This window comes from Manis pentadactyla, chromosome 8 (assembly GCF_030020395.1).
Source record: "Manis pentadactyla isolate mManPen7 chromosome 8, mManPen7.hap1, whole genome shotgun sequence".
NCBI lineage: Eukaryota > Metazoa > Chordata > Mammalia > Pholidota > Manidae > Manis > Manis pentadactyla.
Genome location: NC_080026.1, coordinates 132914794 through 132935053, shown reverse-complemented (window position 1 = coordinate 132935053; position 20260 = coordinate 132914794). Strand labels below are relative to the sequence as shown.

Below are 20260 nucleotides of genomic sequence, written 5' to 3'. Positions count from 1 at the left end.
GCCTAGAAGCTACCTCTGTCTCTGTTCCAGTCTCCGTGGAGACCTTGAAACTAGGCAAGACTAGGTCAGGCTCAGTTATTTGCTTTCTAAGTGAGGAGCTAAGGTAGATAAGACAACATCTTTTCAAATAGACATGCACAGCACTTCTCTGTCTTTCAATACTGGGGCCTCTTGGCAGTGACAAGCAACAGGCTCTTCCTGGTTGGTCCCTGTTGGACTATGTCCTCCCCTTTTCTCCTCCAAAGTTCGATGTATAGAGCAGAAGAAGAGAAGGAGCCATCTGAGTCTGTTGCTCCCCATCCTTCCTACCCTGGAGGAAGGTGGACTGAGAAATAACTGCTCTCAGCATTCACATATTAATTTGAGATGGTAAATGAAAACAGACAGGTGGAAAGCATGGTCCACTCACCCTGGTTTTTATTTAAACCAAGAGTGTGGTTGCCAATGGGTTGGCATATATATTACAGTTAAGGTTTTCAATAAAAATTTCACTGCTCCTTCATTAGCACGCAGAACTTTCTCAGTCACCTCGGAACCTCGGACAGACTTTCTTTTGATAGACTCAAAAAAACCAGCATATTGAGCCACTAGGATCCTGGAAATCAGTGCCTTAAAATCAAGGCTAAAACCCTGCCCAGGTCAGTTCTTGTCCATGATCTCACAGGATGTGCTGGACAAAATGTGTGAGACAAGGAAAAATGCTTCTTGCAAATTCAGGTCACAAACCGGGGTGGGGACGCCAGCCAGACACCTTCCTCCTGCCTCTCCTTGGCTCCAACAGGTATGACATGGAAGTCACAGGAAGGTGACCTCAGGTTCAGACTTCAGAGAACAGCATTACGTATATTACCTGCCTATTTAAACCATTTTCATGCTACGATTGTCTACAACAAGCTTTTTGGGGGAGGAGAGGGTCAAAAGTTGAATCCAACATAACCATTCCCAAGACAACTGGTCAGCAACACCTGGGTGGCCACTGGTTGTTAAACATTTTCCTCTTGGGCACAGGGCTTGGGAGTCTGAGCCAGACACAATATAGTGAGGACCAGCTGCGTAATATTTGGGTGAAGGCCGCCGCCACAAGCATGTGGAGAAGAAGTCGTGCAAGACACCAGCCTCACCTTCAGTGTGGTGGGTGTCCCGCGGAGACCCCACTTTTCCTCGGCACGGAGCCCAGTGTCCAGTGGTTAGGGAGCAGTGATGTCATGCTCCCCCCACCTGCCACCAGGAGGGTGTGTCCTCGGTCATGCCTGGACACATCCAGTCATCCTCCAGGTATGGCCTGGGGGGCCTCTGGTGAGTCCAGGGGCTCAGGGGAGCTTCTCAGAAAGAAAAGCCAGAGCACGTGACCACAGTCATCCTTTGGTGGTAAACAGGGCAGCCCCACCTCTGCCCTTGAGGAACCAGGAAGCAGGGAGCAGCGCCCCACAAGCCAGGGGACCGGAATCACTGGGGTGCCCGGTGGGTGGCGGCTGGTGGTGTCCACCCAGAGGCCCCAAGCCCTCCTTCTCCGCTTCTCACCAGCTGTCTCATTCCAAATCGTCCAGCGGGCACAGCATCCTTCACTCAGAGACGGGCAGAATGTTCTGGCAGTGGGAGTCCCCCGTGAGGCCCGAGGAGCGGAGGGAGCGCCTGCGGAGCACCCGGTTCAGCATCTCTTTGCAGCTTTTGCGGTACTGGTGCCGCAGCAGGGAGTACACGAAGGGGTCGGAGGCCGCCTTGCTGTAGGCCAAGCACTTGGACAGCACCCCCCAGTGGGACCCGATGGGCACTGCGGAGGACAGCTCCACCAGCCTGCGGAGAGACGGGGAGGCCGTGAGGGAGGGCACAGCCACTGCGTGCGCCAGACCTCCCCGAGGCCCCCCAGCTTCCTGGCCAAACCTCAGCTTCTTGGAGACTGCCTCCTTAAGTCACAAGCACGGAAGCAGCGATGTACGACGATAGCACCAACAATGGTGGGCATGCGTCAAAGGAGCGTGGTTCTGAGGTCTCCTGGTACCCACTGACCAGCTCCATGCAGTGGTCTGGTGCCTGGCTGCAAGCTAGTCAAAGCTATCTTCTGTGTAAAAGGAATCCCCCAAAATCAAGCCACTGTTTCTCCTCTCTCAAGTGTGGCCATATACGGACATTATCCAGCATTAATATAAGATAGAAAAGGCCCACAGATCTGGGAGAGAGCTTAGAGATCATAAATTACCATCCTCCACTGGTTGTCAAATGAGAAAATCAAGGCCCAGAGAGGGAAAGGGACTGCCCACCATCACACAGCGCATCAGCGTGCTCTGACTGGGCTCTGGCACCTATTCTATCTGGGTGCCTGCAGGGTGGAAGGCAGTAGCAGCTCTCAGCTTGGCGGGCTGCCCAGGTGAGGACCCAGGTTCAGAAAGGACAGCTTGGGCTGTGAGCTCTGCCCTGCCAATTTTACTGCTTTTCCAGAAGCCTTCCTTAGACGTAGGTTGTGAGGACAAACTCACAAAGAGGAGGGTGAACAGTCGATGGGGTGTGATCCTCCACCTCAAAGCCCCATTTTTCACTAGATCCTTCATGAACCCATTCTGAGGTGTGTCTCTTTGGCTCCTGTTTCCAGAAGCCCTGTCAGTCCTTCCTCTCTGACCCCGTGGGAGAAAGTGGCCATGTTCCTGTTCATGTCCTCAAATGGGGAAATGGAGCTCGTAGCATCTGGGAAATCTGTACTTTGAAGAAATCTATTTTGGGAAGTGATGCATTTTAAGCAGACAAAAAAAACCCAAATTTAGAATTCACACCTAATAATAACAATGAAATAACTGAATGCCAACACATTTGTTGCTATGCGATACCAAATTGCTTTTCTAAAATGTCTAGTCTTCTAGACTATTCCTAAACGCAATCCTAGCATTTTGGCTCACCCAAGAGGATTTAATTAAAGAGCCAAACATCATCAGACCATCCAGCATTATCAAAATTATTATTTACATGTTCTGTAGATTTTACAGAATAAAATAATTCAGGACAATTTAAAATCTCCCCACTTTAGATAATTAAGAGGTTAAGTTCTATTGCATTTGCTTTTCAGAGATTTTACATAATGTCTGAACTCTCTGTCTGGCTCAGAAATAATAATTGAGTCTCTCCTTTGGGCCAAAGACTTGACATGCACAATCTCTAATCTTAAAATTATCCTGCAGAGTGGGAATTATTGTTCCCATTTTACAGATGAGGAAATTGAGACTCAGAGAGGTTGAGGAGCAAGCAGCATCTCCTACCTGAGAAAGCGAGCTCCATGTAACTGCAGCCCGAGTCCTGACAAGGATCCACACTGAAGTTCAAATCTTAGTATTTGGAGATTGGATAAGAGTTCTAGGGTCCCTGCCAGCCCCAAGAACTCCATTCCCATCAAGTTATGGGCTTCCCAGAACTTATGTCACTTGCCCCTGTCCACAGTGTACATAACAACTTCTGTTTTGAGATGCCAGGGTCTGACAAATGCCAGGTTTGTCAGCACCTCTAGGCAGGTATTGATTCAAAGAGGTACTTTGAATCAGCCCAGATCTGCTCTGGACACTGCTCCTGTGTGGCTGAGCCCCAGGCTGAAGCTAGAATGCCTCTTCCTGGGAGCAGATGTGGCTGGCTGGCCAGTTTTCTGCTTCGCCTGTCCACAGCTCGGGCCCCGCACGTTCACCTGCCATGGCTGGCTTTGCTCTGTCCCAGCTCTGACAGTTCCAAGCCCCAGCTTGTTTAAGGATGCTGAGAAGGGACAAGGGTTTCCATATTTCCTTGACTGCTTCTTTGTAACTAGTTCTTGCAGGGAATGACCATGTGGTCCCCTCCAGCTGACCTTTTAGAAAGGGAATGCAATGCCCCAGCCCATCTTCGGATGCCCAGTGTAGCTCTGCTCACCCACTCCGGACACCCTCCCTTCCAGGAAACGGCACTGTTATTCTGACCGGTCACATCTTCCTCATGGGCAGAGTCACACTCTGCCTCTTCTCTCTTTTACTTTTACTGGTTTACTGGCCTCCCTTTTCCGGCCCCTCTCCCACCTCGCTCTGACCCAAGGCCTCCGTGTTTAGGGACTACTGGGCTCAGGTGTTAGTGAAATCGGACTTTGTGTCCTTTTGCTGTAGCCCCTGTGGTGGGTTGAAATGTGTCCCCCTAAATTCATATGTTGAAATTCTAGCCCTTCTGACCTCAGAATGTGGCATTATTTGAAATAGGGTCACTGCAGATGTAATTACTTAAGAAGAGGTCACACTGCAGTAGTGTGGCCCCATCCAATATGACTGGGGACCATATGAAAGGGGAATGTGGACACAGCGCATGCAGAGAAAACCATGTGAAGATGAAGGCAGCGACGGGGTGGTGTTCCACAAGCCCAGAACAGTGTAGACCACCAGCACCCAGTAGGAGCCAAGGGAGAGGCAGGAGCGGGTGCCCTCTGAGGCCTCAGAAGGAAGCAGCCCTGCTGTCCCCTTGATCTGAGACTTCCAGCCTCCAAAACGGAGACAGTCTGTTTCTATTGTCTAAACCACTCCATTAGTGGCAGCTTGTTAAGGCAGTTCTGGGACACTAATGCCCACCCAGTGAGGAACCCCGGGGGCAGGTAGGGTTTGTTAGGCATGATTTGTTTGTTCATGAGTCCCTGGCCATAACAACATCAGAGTGGCATCAAGCCCCATGGCATACCTGGAACTCCTGGTACCCAGGTCGACCCCAGGGTTTGCAGAAGGGTTGCCGGGAGGGACTGAGGGAGAGGGGATGAGGGCAGGAGCCTGCTTTCCGAAGCATTTCAGGTGACTGATGCAGGTGGCTCACCAGGAAAGCTGGGGCAGAGCCCAGGCAGAGAGGGAGGTGGGAGCCGCTGCAGAGGGTGAGCCTGCTAACCAGTTGGAAGTAGGGCATACAGGTGTGTATTGTTCTGACCCCGGGTGACACACGACAGGTACCTGCAGATCTTCCCTCCTCCCCAGGCACCCAGCCCCTCCTCTGCACCCCTTTGCTCTGTATTTGTTGGGTAGAACTCCTCTGGGGAGCCTTGCTCCCCTCTGTCATCAGGAAGCCCTCTGCTCTGGGTCACTGGCAGGCCTCTGTGCTGGCTGTCACAGCAAATGACTGATGAGGCCAGGAAGCCCACCCCCTGGCCTTCCAGCCACAGGGACCACCCAGCAGCTTGGCAGTCCTGGTGCCCGGAGGGAGGATGAGGGTACATTTCCCAGAATTCTATGGCACTCTCTGAATGCCTGGAAAGACCAAGGTCTCAATTCTGCTCGACAGTGAGAATCTCTAAGGAAACCAAGTTCTGGGGTGAGAACAGGGCCAATCACACCCACAGCCCTAGACCCAAGAGCTCCTCCCCAAGAGCTCAGGCTTCGACCATGGCCTCATGAAGTCTCAGGCCCCCCTCAGAGTGTCTCCCCACCATACAGAGTGATGTGCCACGAATGCATGGCCTGGATGTGGAAGATGCAGGTTTCAAACCCTGGACAGTGGGCACCAGGGACCACACGCTGCCTGCTGCCAGAACGCTCTTCCAAGCTCCCTGACTCGGCTCCAGGATGCATCAAGGACCTTTACTTTCAACTCCTGAGTGTAAAATGGAAATTAGCGCCCTCTCTTTATGCCTTCTGGGCCTCCGTCATCTCCTGCCACCATCTCCACACACACACACACACACACACACACACACACACGTGCACATGCGTGCACACAAACTCTGTGCACCAAATGGAACACAGGCCACAGAACATTCTTTAGGAAGCCAGCCCGGTGTCTTCCCAAGATTTCTGGAGAACTTGTTCTGCACATTTGAAGAGTAAGTAATAACCCGATGCTTTAAATTTTCATGAGACATTAGAATGGAAAAGGCATTTTTATTAATAGAATATTAACATCGGAACAGCCACCTGCATATTAAGCCCCTCTGCCATCTACATAATTCCATGACTTTGAAAAGCCACAATAATGGGGCTGACAGATCTGCAGATGCCTCCAGGGCCCATTCCGATGACTGGGGACAATCACAACGATTTGTAAGCGCGTATCGCTGCGGAGGTAACAGCCTTACAAATGCTTCTAGCTGTATGAATTTTAATTCAGAATAATTTAATTAGAGCTTTTGGATGAGAATCTGTTGCAGATCTTCAGACCCTGCTCAAACACTCTGGGAAGAGCCCAGTGTGACCCTTCAGGGCTCTAAGGAACAGGAGCCAGTTCGAGGGAGTGAGTTTTTAGGTAATGACTCCTCTTCCAAGTGAAATGGAGGTTCCCAAATGTTTTCCGCTGTCATCTGACATGCCCCAGCGTGCAGGTCAGGCGGCTCTTTGGTTGGGTGCAGATGGAGGGACTGTCTCTCTGAAAGGCATTTGCTGCATGGCGAGCACTATGCCAGCCAAGTCTGCCGACAGCGCCAGCTGCCAGTGCTGATGGCCTCGGGGCCCCGCTGCAGGTGAACACAAGCTGTGCATAGGAAGTTGGATCAAAACCCTGCATATGGTCATCTCTGTGTTTCCAGGGGCTGGTCCCTAGGTTCTGGAAACGTAGCACGGCCGCAAAGCTAAATCATCGCCGATAGGTCCGTTACTTTAGCCCTTGGATGCGCCAGTCGCTACTCCTGTGTCCTTGGGCGACTCATCTTCTCCGAATATCCGTGAGATAAGGGTTCTAGTACTTACCCTGCAGGAGAGCTGCACTAGTGTGACCAGGTAGGTACCTCCTGGGTGTATTGCAAGGTGTCCAGTAAGTGACAGGAGCAGTTATAAAGACTTTGTGTCCCCAAATTAAGGTAATTTGAGAACTTGAATGGTTCTTGACCCAAGAATGATGCTTCTTTATCTGAGAAAGTTATCAGGCAGACCAATAGAGATGGGACAAAGAGAAAGGAACCCTTCCCAACCAGCCGGATCTTTCCTTCAACTCAAAAGGATGGCAGTCGTCACAGCAGAAGTGCTTTCTCTGCCTCAGTGTTCCCATCTGCCAGATCCCAGTGCACCCACCACTGTCCAGACGTGAATCCCCACTTGCACACGTCTCCACTTATAAGGCTCGAATGGGTGGGAGCAGCAGGTAGGCTGCCTGGATAGACAGTCATTGCACAGTTGTGGGAAATGTTTGTTCTACGCTGACAGCTCAAGGAGGGGTTTAAGTGACACTTGAACAGCTTGATCTCAATCATCTCCGGAACTGTAGCTTTCTGGTTCTGAGTGGGTCATGGCATCGCCTGCCTTCTACATCCTTCTGGGAGAAAAGCAGGAACCCTTGTGCTCTTGGAGGAGAAGCAGGGGGGGTGCACCACCAGGCTTGGGTTCCAGGCAGACCCAGCTGGAACCCCGCCGAACAGTCCTGGATCGGGCAAGGCTGGGACCTGTCTGAGCCTCAGGATCTTCCTCTTAAAAATGAGGCTATTGTCATGCATGGAGGGTGGTCCAGCTTCAGGCACAGAGCAGGGACTTACAGGGCGAGCTGAAGAGGCAGAGTGTGTTCTTACTTCTCTCTGATTGCCGCACGGTCAGCCCACTGCTGCCTCAATGGCTCTGACTTGTATTTCCCTGGACAGGAAGGGGGCCGAGAATAATGAGTCGGCACCACCCCCAGGAGAGTCCCTGGGGCGGCTCGGAGGCTGGCCGGGCTGGGCCCAGGCTGCTTCATCTTCCAGGTTGGCTCGTTAGGGCCCAGACGGCAGCGGAACTCAATTCCCTGGAACCATCATCACTGAGCACCTGGCAGGCTGGAGGGACGCGGCGGTGCCTGCTGCCCCCAGGAGAGCCTGTGCTTTGTGGCCAAGGAGGTGACCTCCACGATTCCAATGTCTGGAAGTCCCCAGGGTCTTCTGCCCATCCCAGGGGAGGGTGGCTCCCCCCAGGGCCAGTGGAGCTGCAGCTGGCTGGTATGAGTCCAAGAGTAGAGGTGTGGCAGTTACTCTCATATGGCAGCCTGACTGGCCCTGGGCACCTAGAAGGCACGTTCTGGGCGTGTCTGTGAGGGCACTTCCAGGTGGGCTCTGCATTTGAATCCAGGGACTCCCCAGTCAGGTGGCCATTCTCCAATATCGTAAGGGCCTGAACAGTATAAGAGTCAGAGGAAGGAGGAATTCGCCCCTTTCTCCTGCCGCACCGATTGGACTGGGACACTTCGTCTCATTTTCTCCAGCCCTTGGACCAAGACTTAGTCCATCACCCAGGCTCTCTGGCCTGCAGATTCACGGTCCAGAGTCTCCATCTTGCAGATGGCCGATGGTGGGACTTCTTAGCCTGCCTCCCCCACCCCGACTCTCTCTCTCTCTCTCCATATACATGGACATAAAGAAGCCAAGGCAACAGCTGGGTAGGGTGGTGGCGGTGGGGGAAGGGGCTGGTGTCACTGGAGGCATAGTGTGTATTTATGAGGTTTCCTGGGCATGCATTTTTCTCCTGAGTAAGTGGCCATTTGTCCCCATACAAGATGAGCAGCTTTGTGAATGTTTTTAAAAACTCAAAATGTATCAAATTCATTTGGAGGGAACATATTGAGTTGTGAATCTACCATCAGGTTTACTGGGAACCATTAGAGTAACCGAGCTATAATCAGAAAAAAGGGAACTTCTTTTGGGAAATGAAGACAGACAAAAATCCAATAGTGTCAAGTGAGAGCCACATGACCTGTTCTCCTCTGAGGGGTTCAAGTTCACCTCACAGCCCACAGGTCCCCTTTACCAAGGCATCTAAGAGGAGGGGGTCTGCATGTCCTCCCTTCCCAGGCATCTTTCCACTCTGGAGTTAATCCCTTCATTTCGTGCCACAGGCTGGCCCTGGGGGTGGTGCTGTTACATACTGGGGGCAGGAGGGTGCTGACCACAGACACCCATGCCAGGACTGTGCCTCCCACGCTCCCGAGCTCAGTGCCCTTTACCCTCAGGGCAACCCTAAGAGGCAGGCACTGCTTGCTTCTGGTTTGCCAATGAGGGATTGGAGGCTCGGACATCAAATGGAACCCACTTGATGTCACTGGCTCAAGGTCACACAGCACGAAGGAATGGACCTGTGGATTGAACCCAGGTGGGCGTACTCCACAGCCCATGCTGGTAACCTCTCTGCTGCAGTGGAAACCTATTCTCTGTGTCCCTTGGAAACCCAGAACCCCACACAAACTCATGGCTGCATGTGGTTGGTCTAAACTGGGGGTGCTCAACCACAGGTGATTCGGGTCCTCAGGGAACACTTCGCAATGTCTGAAAACATTTCTGGTTGTCAAAACTGAGAGGCAAGTGCAAAGAGGAGCTGTTGGTGGGCGGTGAGCAGAAGACAGAGATGCTACTAACATCCCACATTACACAGGACAATCCACCACAAAGAAGGATCCCACCCAAAATGTCAACAGTGCTGAGGTCTAGTGGACAATTCTAGAAGGAAGAATTTATGGCTCTGCTCACCTAGGTCAGACCCACCCAGAGACCTGCAGACAGCTGCCCTAGGTCCCACATTTAAAGTGAGATGCAGGCCCACTCTACTTACCCAGAGGAAGTGGCGAGCTACAGAAAAGACCGTGAAAGACACTCTGGGGCTGTGCTCTCTGGAGAAGAGAAAAAGGCGGCTGCTGCGGGGAAGCCAGGCTCACTGCAAATCATCAGGGCCCCCGCGAGTGGGGACACATTCCTCCTGGCCGCAGCAGGCAGGACTGGGAGCACGAAGGGAGATACAAGGAAGCAGGCTTCATTCCGCTCAGTGTAGAGGTGGGCGGGGAGACACAGGGAGACCCGGCCAGTGGCTCCCCGGCCCTGGAACATGCAGGCCTGCTCTGGCAGACAGTGAGGCAGGCTGTCTCCTCCAGGTCCTTGCCAGCCGAGGAGCCTAGGATGACGGGCTGTGTTCTCTCTCTCTCTCTCTCTCTCTCTCTCTCTCTCTCTCACACACACACACACACACACATATGCACACACAATCTTGCACAGATTCTATTTCCCGGGCTCAACATCCAGCTCCTAACAGAACATCAACATCCCTTTTATTGGCAGCTTCCCGAAGAGTTAGGCCATTTCGGATTCAAAGGTGTGGGATTTTTCCCCTCAAGTGCGCAAAGCGGATTGAATGGTGCATTTCTTTTTGCTGGCTCCAGTGGGGAGCACGTTGCAGTGAGAACAGGTTGGCTTCTGGAAGGCGCAGCCCTGAGGCCAGCACATAGCAAACCTGAGGGGTTGGGATCAGAGAGAACGTGACAGGCTCACATGCTCGGACTCACAGAGGAGAGCCCCAGAGCTGCAGGACACCTGCACCAGGCCAGGCACAGAGCATGACCCCTGCTCCCTCTGCAGGTGGCCTGTGGCCCTGGCCCTGACCCAGGTGTCCGAGCTCAGCATGCCTGAAGGGCTGGGCTCTATGCACTCAGCAGGCAGCAGGAACCCAACCAGTGCCGGCTGTATTCCTCTGTCTTTTCACCCCTTTCCTTTCCTGGTTGAGGCCTGAGGATAAAGGGTTAGGTGATGTGACTTGGAAATCAAGTAGGAAAGAGGTTTTCATGCTCCTCTGGCTCTGAGTCTAATCCAAGAGAATTAGAGGTTGATGAGAAAGAGCATGCGCCCTCCTTCCCACCACACCTGTCAGGCTCACTCTCGCCCCCGCTGCACTGTCTGAAAAATGTGGCCAGAGACCAGTGACTACTAACGGTCATGCTGGCCCTGCTTTGCTCTCCAAAGCCCCATGCTCACATCCTGCTGGCCGAGCTCACCTGGTGATCACGTAGGGTGCAAAACACACGAGGAAGGTCCCTATGAAGGTGCTGATCTTCTTGGTGGCACGTTGGCGCCGTCTCTTCTGTTCCTCCAGACAGCGTTCTCGCACACTGTGTGAGAGGGGAGAGGTGACTCACGGGCGGGCCTGCCCAGTCACAGTGGGTTACTGTGTGTAAACACAGGCAGTGGCCTCAAGTGCAGGAACAGCCAGAGACCTGAGGTCAAGTCTTGCTGTAGGTGTGTGGCCTTGGGCATGCTATGTGACATCACTAAGCCTCAGGGTCATCGTCTGTAAAAGGTGCATAGTAATATAATAATATGCTGCAAAGGGCTGTTCTGAGAATTAAATGCATAAAGCACACAGATGCATGAAATGCATTCAAAGCATAAAGCACATAACACAATTAGCACAGATTAACACAGTGCCCAAGTGCAAATAAATACACACACTTCTTATTACTCATGTCATGTCCCTCACTGATTACCTGTGATGCTTCACGTCCATACTCTTTAAGTAGAACTTCTAATTCTTATCTTTACCACAGTTGGTCCTGCCAGGAGCATTTCACCTGCCAGGTGCATTTCATCTGCCAAGTTTTACAATGAAGACCATGAGCTCAGTGAGGCCAAATGATTTGCTCAGCTGATAAGGGGAGAAAGGACTTGAACCCTTGTCCGTGTGATGCAAAGCTGGTTCTCTCCACCTGGGGTGGCCTGGACTCTGTATGCAGTAGGACACAGTGCATCCTGTTCTCCACACCTTCAGCCCTGTTTCTTCCATCCCAAAGCTTCAGCCCTGCCTGCAGCTACAGACACTATGTAGGAGGTCTTTGGGGGAGAAGTTAGTTGATTCCTTCAGAGACCAAGGCCAGTGAAGCTAAGGGACTGCCACATCCCTGGGGAACCAGGGACACAGCTTCAAGGATGAAATCAAGAGCTTGTTGCCTACACCTCTAACCCGCCCTGATCCTGACTTTACTTTGTCCTGGGACCTTCCGAGAACTGACATCTCATGCCAGTGGACAGCAGTGATTCTTGCAACATTCCCTGCAGCCACAGGGCAATGCCTGAGCGGCAGCAAGTCATCAATTACCATGGTGTAAGCATGCAGCACCAGAGCCAGATTTCTGGGCTCAAACCTGGACTTCACCAACTAATTGCTGTGTGGGCCTTAGGCAAATTATGCAGCCTCTCTGTGCATCAGCTTCCTCATCTCTGAAATGAGGGTAATAAGAGAGCCTGCCTAATAGGGTTCTATGGAGATATACTAAGTTAACACGCAAAAAGTGTGTTAACCAGGACAGTGCCTGACTTACAGTCAACACTCTAAGTGTTAACCAAGATACTTACACATTCAGCATACATTTATTGAACAACTTTTAGTTCTAGCACTACCTCAAACCCAAAAATCACAGGGATCCCTCTCAAAAATTCTCTTCCTGCCCTGTGCATTGGGAGGGATGGGGAGGAAGAGAGAGCAAGCTGCAACTAGGAACCGTGCTGCAGGAGGGCTGAGCCTGCATCTGGACTCTGGTGCTGGGGCTCTGTGCCCCTCTCTGGGCCACTAGGGACCAAGTGGATGCTGTTTCCTAACAGCAATGGTGCCTGGCGTGCCATGCAAACACAGAGGGTGACTGGGCAGATGTTGTGTGTGGTGTTAGCATCCATGGGCCTAGGACAGACTGGCTGGACTCCAGGTCATGTAGACGGTGAGTGATCCTCTCATCCATCCCACCCAGCTCACAGATGGGGAAACAGGCTCAGAGAAGAGAGGGACTTGCCCACCCAGAAAGTAGGGCTCAGGCAGGGCTACCCCTAGTTACTGCCTCCCAGTCCTGTGCTCCTGGTCGAGAACCACATGGCTGCTTCCCTGAACTCCTGCAAAAGAAGAGAATGGGTCCATGTTCTCTTCCCAGAGCTCCCCTGATTTCCAGGTAAGAACAGGGAGGTGGCAGCATGAGGAAGTCAAGGTAGTGCCCCAGGCTCTGAGGGGAGCAGGGCAGCCCTCTTCCTTATAATTATTATTGTTTAATCACAGTAGGAGAGCAGCTCACTGGCTCCCAGAACAGCACAGTAATAAAGTCACTTGGCACTTGCTGTCCTGTGTTCCCTCCATAGCTTTGCAAAACTGAGCTCCCTGAAATCTTGCAACCCTTTGAGCTGTCACTTGCAGATGAGAAAGCTGAGGGCCAGGAAGGTTTATGCCATGTCTAAAGGGGACGGAGAAGGCTGGGGATACCTGAACAGTGACTACATGAGGTGATCGTGACTAAAGCACAGCGGGTCTGCATCTGGAATGACCCCCAGATGACGTAGTTGGTCCTGTGCCCACCCTCTGAGTACTCGCAGAGAGACCTAAGTTTGTTTCCTGGCTTTCAGGAGAACAAAGCAAAGGCAAGGGGATAAGCTGACTGCTGGTGGAGAAGAGCCTTGAGTCTGGGGTCAGGACAGCACATCAGCAGTCCTGTCCTCACGTCTGGCCAGAAGGGTCCCCGTGCTGGGTCCTGGACAATGAGAAGCCCCCACTGTCCCCATGAAATGGAGAGTCCATGGGGCTAAAGGGGGGTACCCACCTAGAACCTGCATCTTCCTTTCCAGGCCAGGCTTTAAGTGCTTGGAACACAGTATTCCTTGCCTGAATGCCCTCATCCTGCTTCCAGAACACCTGCAGGCATCTTCCCTGGGCTCGGCCTCCCGAGGGTGAGCAGCACGTGGACACACAACCTGCGATGTCCCCGCTGCCCATGGGAGGCCCCTTGTGGTGCTGGGCACAGGCAGGGCTGGGGAGGAGGCCAGGGGCTGTGTGCTTGGGGCCCGCTCAGCTCGCCCCACCACCTATGAGGCCGAACTCCAAGGAGCCTTAGAATTCTAAATTTGAAACCAGCCTTGCAAAGTGCTAAACATGCATGTTCGTCAAAGTAGGAAGAAAGAACATATTTAACAGTTTGTAAGCTTAATTTAGAACTTCTGAAGATTTATATAGCTGGTTTGTGAGCCTCCATTTGCACTATTGTCCCATCCATAAATCCCAGGGGTATGAGCCTGGGCTTGAGCCACATTTTGGATCTGTTACATCAGGCAAGGGCCCTGCAACCCCTGTCTCCCAATTTCCTCGTCTGTAAAATCAGGAGCACAGTGCGGTTATTTCTATGGCGCTTCCATCTACTATGCCACAGTTCTGATGTCCTCCAGGGTCCCTACCCAGTAGGCCTTAGTAGGCCTTGAGTATTCCACTGAAATCATGGACCCACACTGGTGTGGTGCCTGCCCCTCAGCTGGACCAGGAGAGCAGGCCTGCTGCATCAAGGCCCCAGCTCCCCACCTGTGTCCCTCATCAGGCAAGAGCCCATCTCTGGCAGGACCCAGGAGAAGACCTGGCAACTACTACTCTGGAGCTATGGTTTGGGAGAACAGAACCAAGTAAACTGAGCAGTTCCAGGACCAGCTAGGTAATAAATATTAGGAATTGCAAACTGTTTGATGAATGTAGCAACTTGAGAAACCATCTCCAAAAGGCAGGAGTGGGGAATGTCTCTCAGGGTCCCAGATTTCATCTGGAGCAGAGGTTCCCCAATCTTTTTGTGGTATTGAAGCAAAGGAGTCCATCCAGAACCTGCCGCATTTAACACTCCGCAGGAAGAGCAGGCACGATGGGGAGCTTCCTGACAAACACCACCCTAGGCCTCGGGGAACGCAAAATGGGTCCCTTTTTAATTAAGTCCCAGGAGGCCATTAGTGTGGTGGCTGTTAAGTAAAACTTCCAGTGAGCAAAGACTCCACCTGCCTCCCTGTCTGTCCAGATAAGGAAGCCTGGCTTCTTCTGATCCCCACCCTGCTCTCAGCTCCCAGTCAGCCGGGGAGGCATGGCTGATCTTTCTGGAGCTAATGCCTATGGTTCTAGAGACAGCCCCTGCCCCCATATTAGCTCTGTAGTTTCTCATTTGTTGGGAGCAAGAATTTGGAGCCATCAAGAAAGAAGCCTGTGGATCCACTCTTGGGAGCTGATACCCTCCCATGTGGGCCATCACCACCTTCCGGCTCTGGGCCACCCCACAGAAAAGGCAGGCTGCATGCACTGAGGGCAGTGTCGTCACCTGCACCCACTACTCTATAACCTCAGGCCGGCGGCCCCTGGCCAGTGAGGCCCGTCTGAACTGGCCGAGGGTGGTCCTTACCCCAGAAACCCTTCCTCTCCCCGTGCGGATGGCTGCTGCTCCTTGGTCCTGCAGGGTCCCCTTCTCAGGGGCTTGGGAAAAATGAAGGTCCCCCCAGAGGGTGCTAGAGAAGAGCAGGGGGCCTGGAGGCCAGCAGAGCTGCTGCCTCCACTCCTGAGACCCCCTTGAACTCTGTGCTGTGTCTGGTCTGGATTTAGTGAGAGATTTGCAAGAGTGGAGCTGGCCGTCCATCCTAAATGGGCTGAAAGGGAGCTCCGGCCCCTCCTGTTCTGGAACTTGGAGGGAGAGCAGGGAGGGGGTTCGTACTGGTCTGAATAAGAGCTGATCCCTTTCAGGCTCAACCCCACCTCCACTGTTAGATCCGTGGAGAGGGAATCATTGTAGTCCTGGGAGCTACAACATTGCCATGGCTTCCCAGTCCAAGTCCTTCGGGTGCACCTTCTAAAGTGAGGTCCTCCCGCCCCTGGGTGATGGGAAGGGGAACAGCCCTGGAAGACTCCCGGGAAGACGGCGAAGCGCAGAATACTTCCTTAAATGACACTGAACCACGAGCAGACAGGCAGTGAGTTAGCCCAGGTCTTCGTGTCAGTGTGCACAGTGACATATGCACAGGTGGTGATTTGTTACACATGCAGGTTATATGTGAACACATGTGATTGTGTGAAGATTGCACACTTATATGCACATGTTCAGATGCCCTGGTGACTGTGCAATTGGTTATTCCTGCATTTGTGTTGTACAGGACTCTGTGAGAGAGATTCTGTGCCTAGAAGAAGCTTTATTTAGTCCACCATGTAATCAGGAAGGGCCGTTCTGAGGGACAACAACGAACACACACATATGTGCCCTTCTACGTGCAGGCACAGTGAAGTTCAAGGACTTCTCATTGCTCATGGGCAGGACAATCTCACAGTGAAGGAGCCCTTGCTCAGACTGACACCTCTGGTCTGTCCCCCTCAGCCCTGAGCTTGCTTCTCCTAGTTGGGGCGGTGGGGGGGGCATTCACATCCTAGGGACAGAGCTCCCTCCCTGCACTGGCCTCACGGCATCCGTGCTCTCTGCCTCACTTTCCATGACACCTGGACAACAAAGTACCCATTTCTAGGGTCCATGGCAACAGAGGGCAAGCCCTTCTCTGAGATGACAGGATGTAAAACAGCAGAGTCCTCAGAGAGAGAGATCAGCAGGCATTTCCCTCCCCCATTTCCTATCCCCATCAGGAAAGCTGAGGTGAGCTCAGGACACCTCAGCTAAGAGTTTCCCCTTCTTTCCCTGAGAAGCAGGGGTTCCCAGGGGTACTTACACCTGAACTGCCCCTAAACTGAGAATCAGTGACCAGGTGAGGGCAGAGACGGGGTGGGCAGGTGTGTCCTAGGAGCCTTGGGGTGACACTCTCCCTGTTCAGGGGCCTCAAGGCTCCACGCCTGGGAGACACAGGCCAGTGCTGTCTGGGAAGGGCAGGAAGAGCCCCCATCCCCATGGAACCTTCGATGCTCCTTTGAGGAACCCCGAGGAGTGCAGCCCAAGGACTCACATACACAGGAGACAGAGACAGCACCAGACACCAAGGAGGGAAGACCCAGAGAACAGCAGTTGCCATTTGAAGAGCTCTTAAGGGGCTCCCTAAGCACCGAGGCCGCCACTCAGGGCTTGATTAGAACCTTTTAAAGGACTTAAGCCGTGAACTGAGATCACTGCCTTCTCATACGCTATCGAAAGTGAAAACTACAAACACATTAAATAAGTCCAATGAAGTTCTGACTCCCTGTGATTTCCACCCTTTGCTTCAAAAGTATATATTACTCTGCCCACAGCCGGGTGCCCTGCTTGGCCGAAGCTCTAAGCACTTATCTTAAGACTCACAGCGTTGGCCCCTCCCCCGCCTCCATTTTCCAAACTGAGATGGAGTCTGGGCTGGACACTGAGCAAGCCGCACACTGGAGCAAGGATGGGGGTCCCCTTCCCCCCGGTGACACTCTCACGGGGGCTCCGCTCACCTGGGATGGATGTCCACGAGCAGCACGAGAGTCTGCATGGTGATCACGTCGATGCGCTTGCAGTGGAAACGGGCCACCTTGAGCACCTTGAGGTACGTGCAGCAGAGCACGACGAAGGAGAGCAGGAAGCTGAGCGCGTGGAAGGCACCCGTGAAGACGGCGAAGCGCAGGCGCTCGTCCGGCCGCCGGCTGCACAGCGTGCACGAAGCGTACAGCTGGTGGAAGCCCAGCCAGGACAGGGAGAGCGCGGCGGCTGGGAAGGCGAGCGCGTGCAGCCACGTGTAGGCCACCATGAGCGCGGCGTCGCGGAGGCGCATCTTCGCGCGGTAGCTCAGCGGGAAGACCACGGCCACCCAGCGGTCGATGCTGAGCGCGGCCATGCTGAGCATGGAGTTGGCGGCTAGGAAGGTGTCGAGGAAGGCAGCCAGGTGGCACAGGCGGTCGCCAGCCGGCTGCCGCTGCGCCACGACGCCGGCCAGCGTGAGCGGCATGTTGACCACGGTGCACAGCAGGTTGCCGCACGTGAGGTTGAGGGTGAAGAGCGCGGGCGCCTGGCGGCGGATGTCGGCGCTGTGCAGCAGGCAGAGCAGCACCAGCGCGTTGGACAGCAGCGAAACGCCCATCGTGCCCACCAGCAGCCCCACCAGGCCCGCGTCCCACGAGTTCATGGTGCGCGCCTGCCGCCGGCGCTCAGGGCCCGCAGCCCGGCGCCGCCATGGCGCAGCCCGCCGCCCGCTCAGCCCCTCGGCTCCGCCGCAGCCCGGCGACCCCCGGCCCCGGTCCCCATGGGTCCCTGGGGGGTGCGCAGCCACCCTAGAGCCCCGCGCCGGCCCGCGGGCGCGCACGTGGGCACGCGGCTAAGCCGGACCCCGCGCCACCTCCCGCGAGCTCGGAGCGCCCTGGGATCGCGGCCGCCGGCGCCTGCGGCCCCGCTCCGCCTCGGCTTCCTCCGGCGCCCAGCCCGCCCCTCCAAGCCCCTCCCCGCGGCCCCGAGCACCTCTGCCTCCCGGCTCTCCCCTCCTGCGCTCTCGCTGCCGCTCCCACCCGCTCCCCCTCTCCGCCCTGCTCCCCACTTTCGCTCTCCCTCTGTCCTCTCCGCTGGGCTCCTCTCCCCTCTCTCCCACTGCTGTTCTCTCCGTCTGTCCCTCCCACCCCCAATTTTCTCCTCTCCTCTTGTTCTTCCCCCTCCTTTTCTCTCTTCTGAATCTGGCTGATCACAGAAATTCCCGCTGATGCGCGCGCGCGCGCACACACACACACACACACACACACACACACACACACACACACACACAGGGAAGAGCAGCCCTGAAGCCTCCTGTGCAGGATGATTGGTTCCTGGTAGCTCCCCCCACCCCAAACCTCCCCAATGTGTATCCAAGACAAGCGGAGTCAAAGAAGTCTGTCTGAGAAAAAGGAGGGACCCCTGGGCACCTTCATGCCCCAGTGCCACCTGCCCCGGCCTGAGCACCAGCCCAGCCAGACCTCCCCAACCTGTCCCGGCTGAGCTTCCCAAAAGCCAATGCTCCTCCCTCTGGGCTGAGCTGGGGGATCCCAGTGAGGGGAAGAAGCACATCTCTGCACCCCGCATGACCACACGCGGGCTCCAGGGCAGCGGCTGTGCCCCCCGGGGCACTCTGTTCCTCTCTGTCCCAGAGCTTCTGCAGCATTCTCCAGCCTGCTGGGGGGATGCTGAGACTTGCTGTGACATCCTCTAGGCATTCCCTTCGCCAACAGATGCCTTTATCTGACCCTGAGTGCCCACACTGGGCGGGCCTGCCTGTCCACAGCCAGCCTCAGCAGAGCCCTGATGTGGCTGGTACTCAGCATTCCCAGCCCAAGTTCCAGCTGCTGCCATCCGTTAGCTACACACCATCTGCCCTGCCACTGGTGAAGCAGCAACTTCCATTTAGTAAGGATCCTGAATTACATAACATGTTGGAGCTCTTCAGAAAGAGAAGAGGGTGGCTCGCATGGCTTTGTGGCAGCTCAAGGGACTCAGGACATGCAAGATCTCAGCTTCCCCTCAGGAGATTATGCAGAGACTGTAGCCCTTCTGTCCTTTTGTCAAGGCCCGGTGGGAACATTGCATGGATCAGAGCTCCCCTTTCCCACCCTGAGAGCCCATGACTGAATATTTACCAACATGCCATTGACCTCATAGGACCGCAGGTAACTTACTGAACTTCACCAAGCCTAGGTTTCTTCTTTACAGTTCAGAGCCTTGCTAAACAGTAACTAAGACAATGTGTGTGCGGAGCTTTGCCTCCCAGAGGAGAAACAGAACAGAATGCCAGCAATTACCTCTTCCCTTGCCCCCTCCCCACCAGCATGTAGCCTGCAGAAAGCAGGGTTGGGTACATGTCATCATTAGCTACTTGGTATATGACATCAGAGTGAAGTGACTCTCTGCCACTTCCCAAAATTGTGTCCCCACAAATAGCGCCTGGCATGAGACAGGTGTCCACATACTGTTTGTGGAGTAAATGAATCAAGTATTCTGTTTCTGGCAGCACCATTGGACCCATGAGTCTCACACCTTACTACTTATCAGAATCACCCGAGAAACTCGAGGCACTGGTTAGACATTTAGCTCCCTGGGTCAAATCCAGGTTTCCCAGTCAGCAGGTCTGGGGAGCTGCAGTCTCAGTGGGCTGTGTAGGGTGGTCCATCATGAGAGGAGCACAGTCTGTGGGAAGTGAGCACGTGGGCCATCTAGGTGTCACCTCATCACCTGGCACATCCTCTAAGATCGGTCTGATGTCCTGGCCCAGAGACCCTTGCTGAGGGGCCCCCAGTGCATATAGGAACCACAGGGTAAAGTGTTAACTAACAAGCCCATAGCGTGTTACATAATGTAGTTTACAAAATGCATCCACATGTTATCGTACCTTACCCCTGCAACAATGACAAGAAGACCTTCTCATCCACATTTTAAACATCAGGACACAGAGGCTCAAAGAGGCTAAGGAACAGAGGTGGTCAGGATGAGGCCAGCACCACCAGCTCCTTCGACTGACCCCGTCTGCATACACCAGAGGTCCTCAGTCACCTTCCCAAGGAGGTGTCTTTGATCTGGAACTTGAAAGTATCTCAACTTTGCAACGCTAAAGTTATGTTGGTGACCAGGTAGCCAGGTCTAACAGCAACAAACCAGTGAATGTGCACACATACACACATATCATTTTTAAGATCATTTGCGTTCTTGAAATATTAAAATGCCAGAAAGGCACAGAATATTTTAGCTCAGTTTCCTAAAGAACAGAGGTCATTTTCTGCTGGCTGTGAACCATATCTCCTGCTCCCAGTAGGGCTGTGGGGAGGCTGGCCTCCACAGTGACTGGGTCCCCAGCCCCTTGGATTCAGCCAGTCTGGGCCTCAGGGAGCTCAGGTTGTGACATGGCCCCAGA

At 53.8% G+C, this 20260-nt stretch overlaps 1 protein-coding gene across 1 annotated transcript; it reads right to left on the bottom strand.

Annotated features, from left to right (window-relative positions):
- Positions 1–332: 332 nt before the first annotated feature.
- On the bottom strand, positions 333–17809 carry GPR26 (G protein-coupled receptor 26). The gene is made up of 3 exons (XM_036898969.2): positions 16851–17809; positions 10675–10788; positions 333–1794 (listed from the first exon to the last, which is right to left on the bottom strand). Exons 1-3 carry the CDS (start codon positions 17516–17518, stop codon positions 1563–1565), a joined length of 1014 nt encoding a protein of 337 aa, XP_036754864.2. The 5' UTR covers positions 17519–17809; the 3' UTR covers positions 333–1562.
- Positions 17810–20260: the final 2451 nt, after the last annotated feature.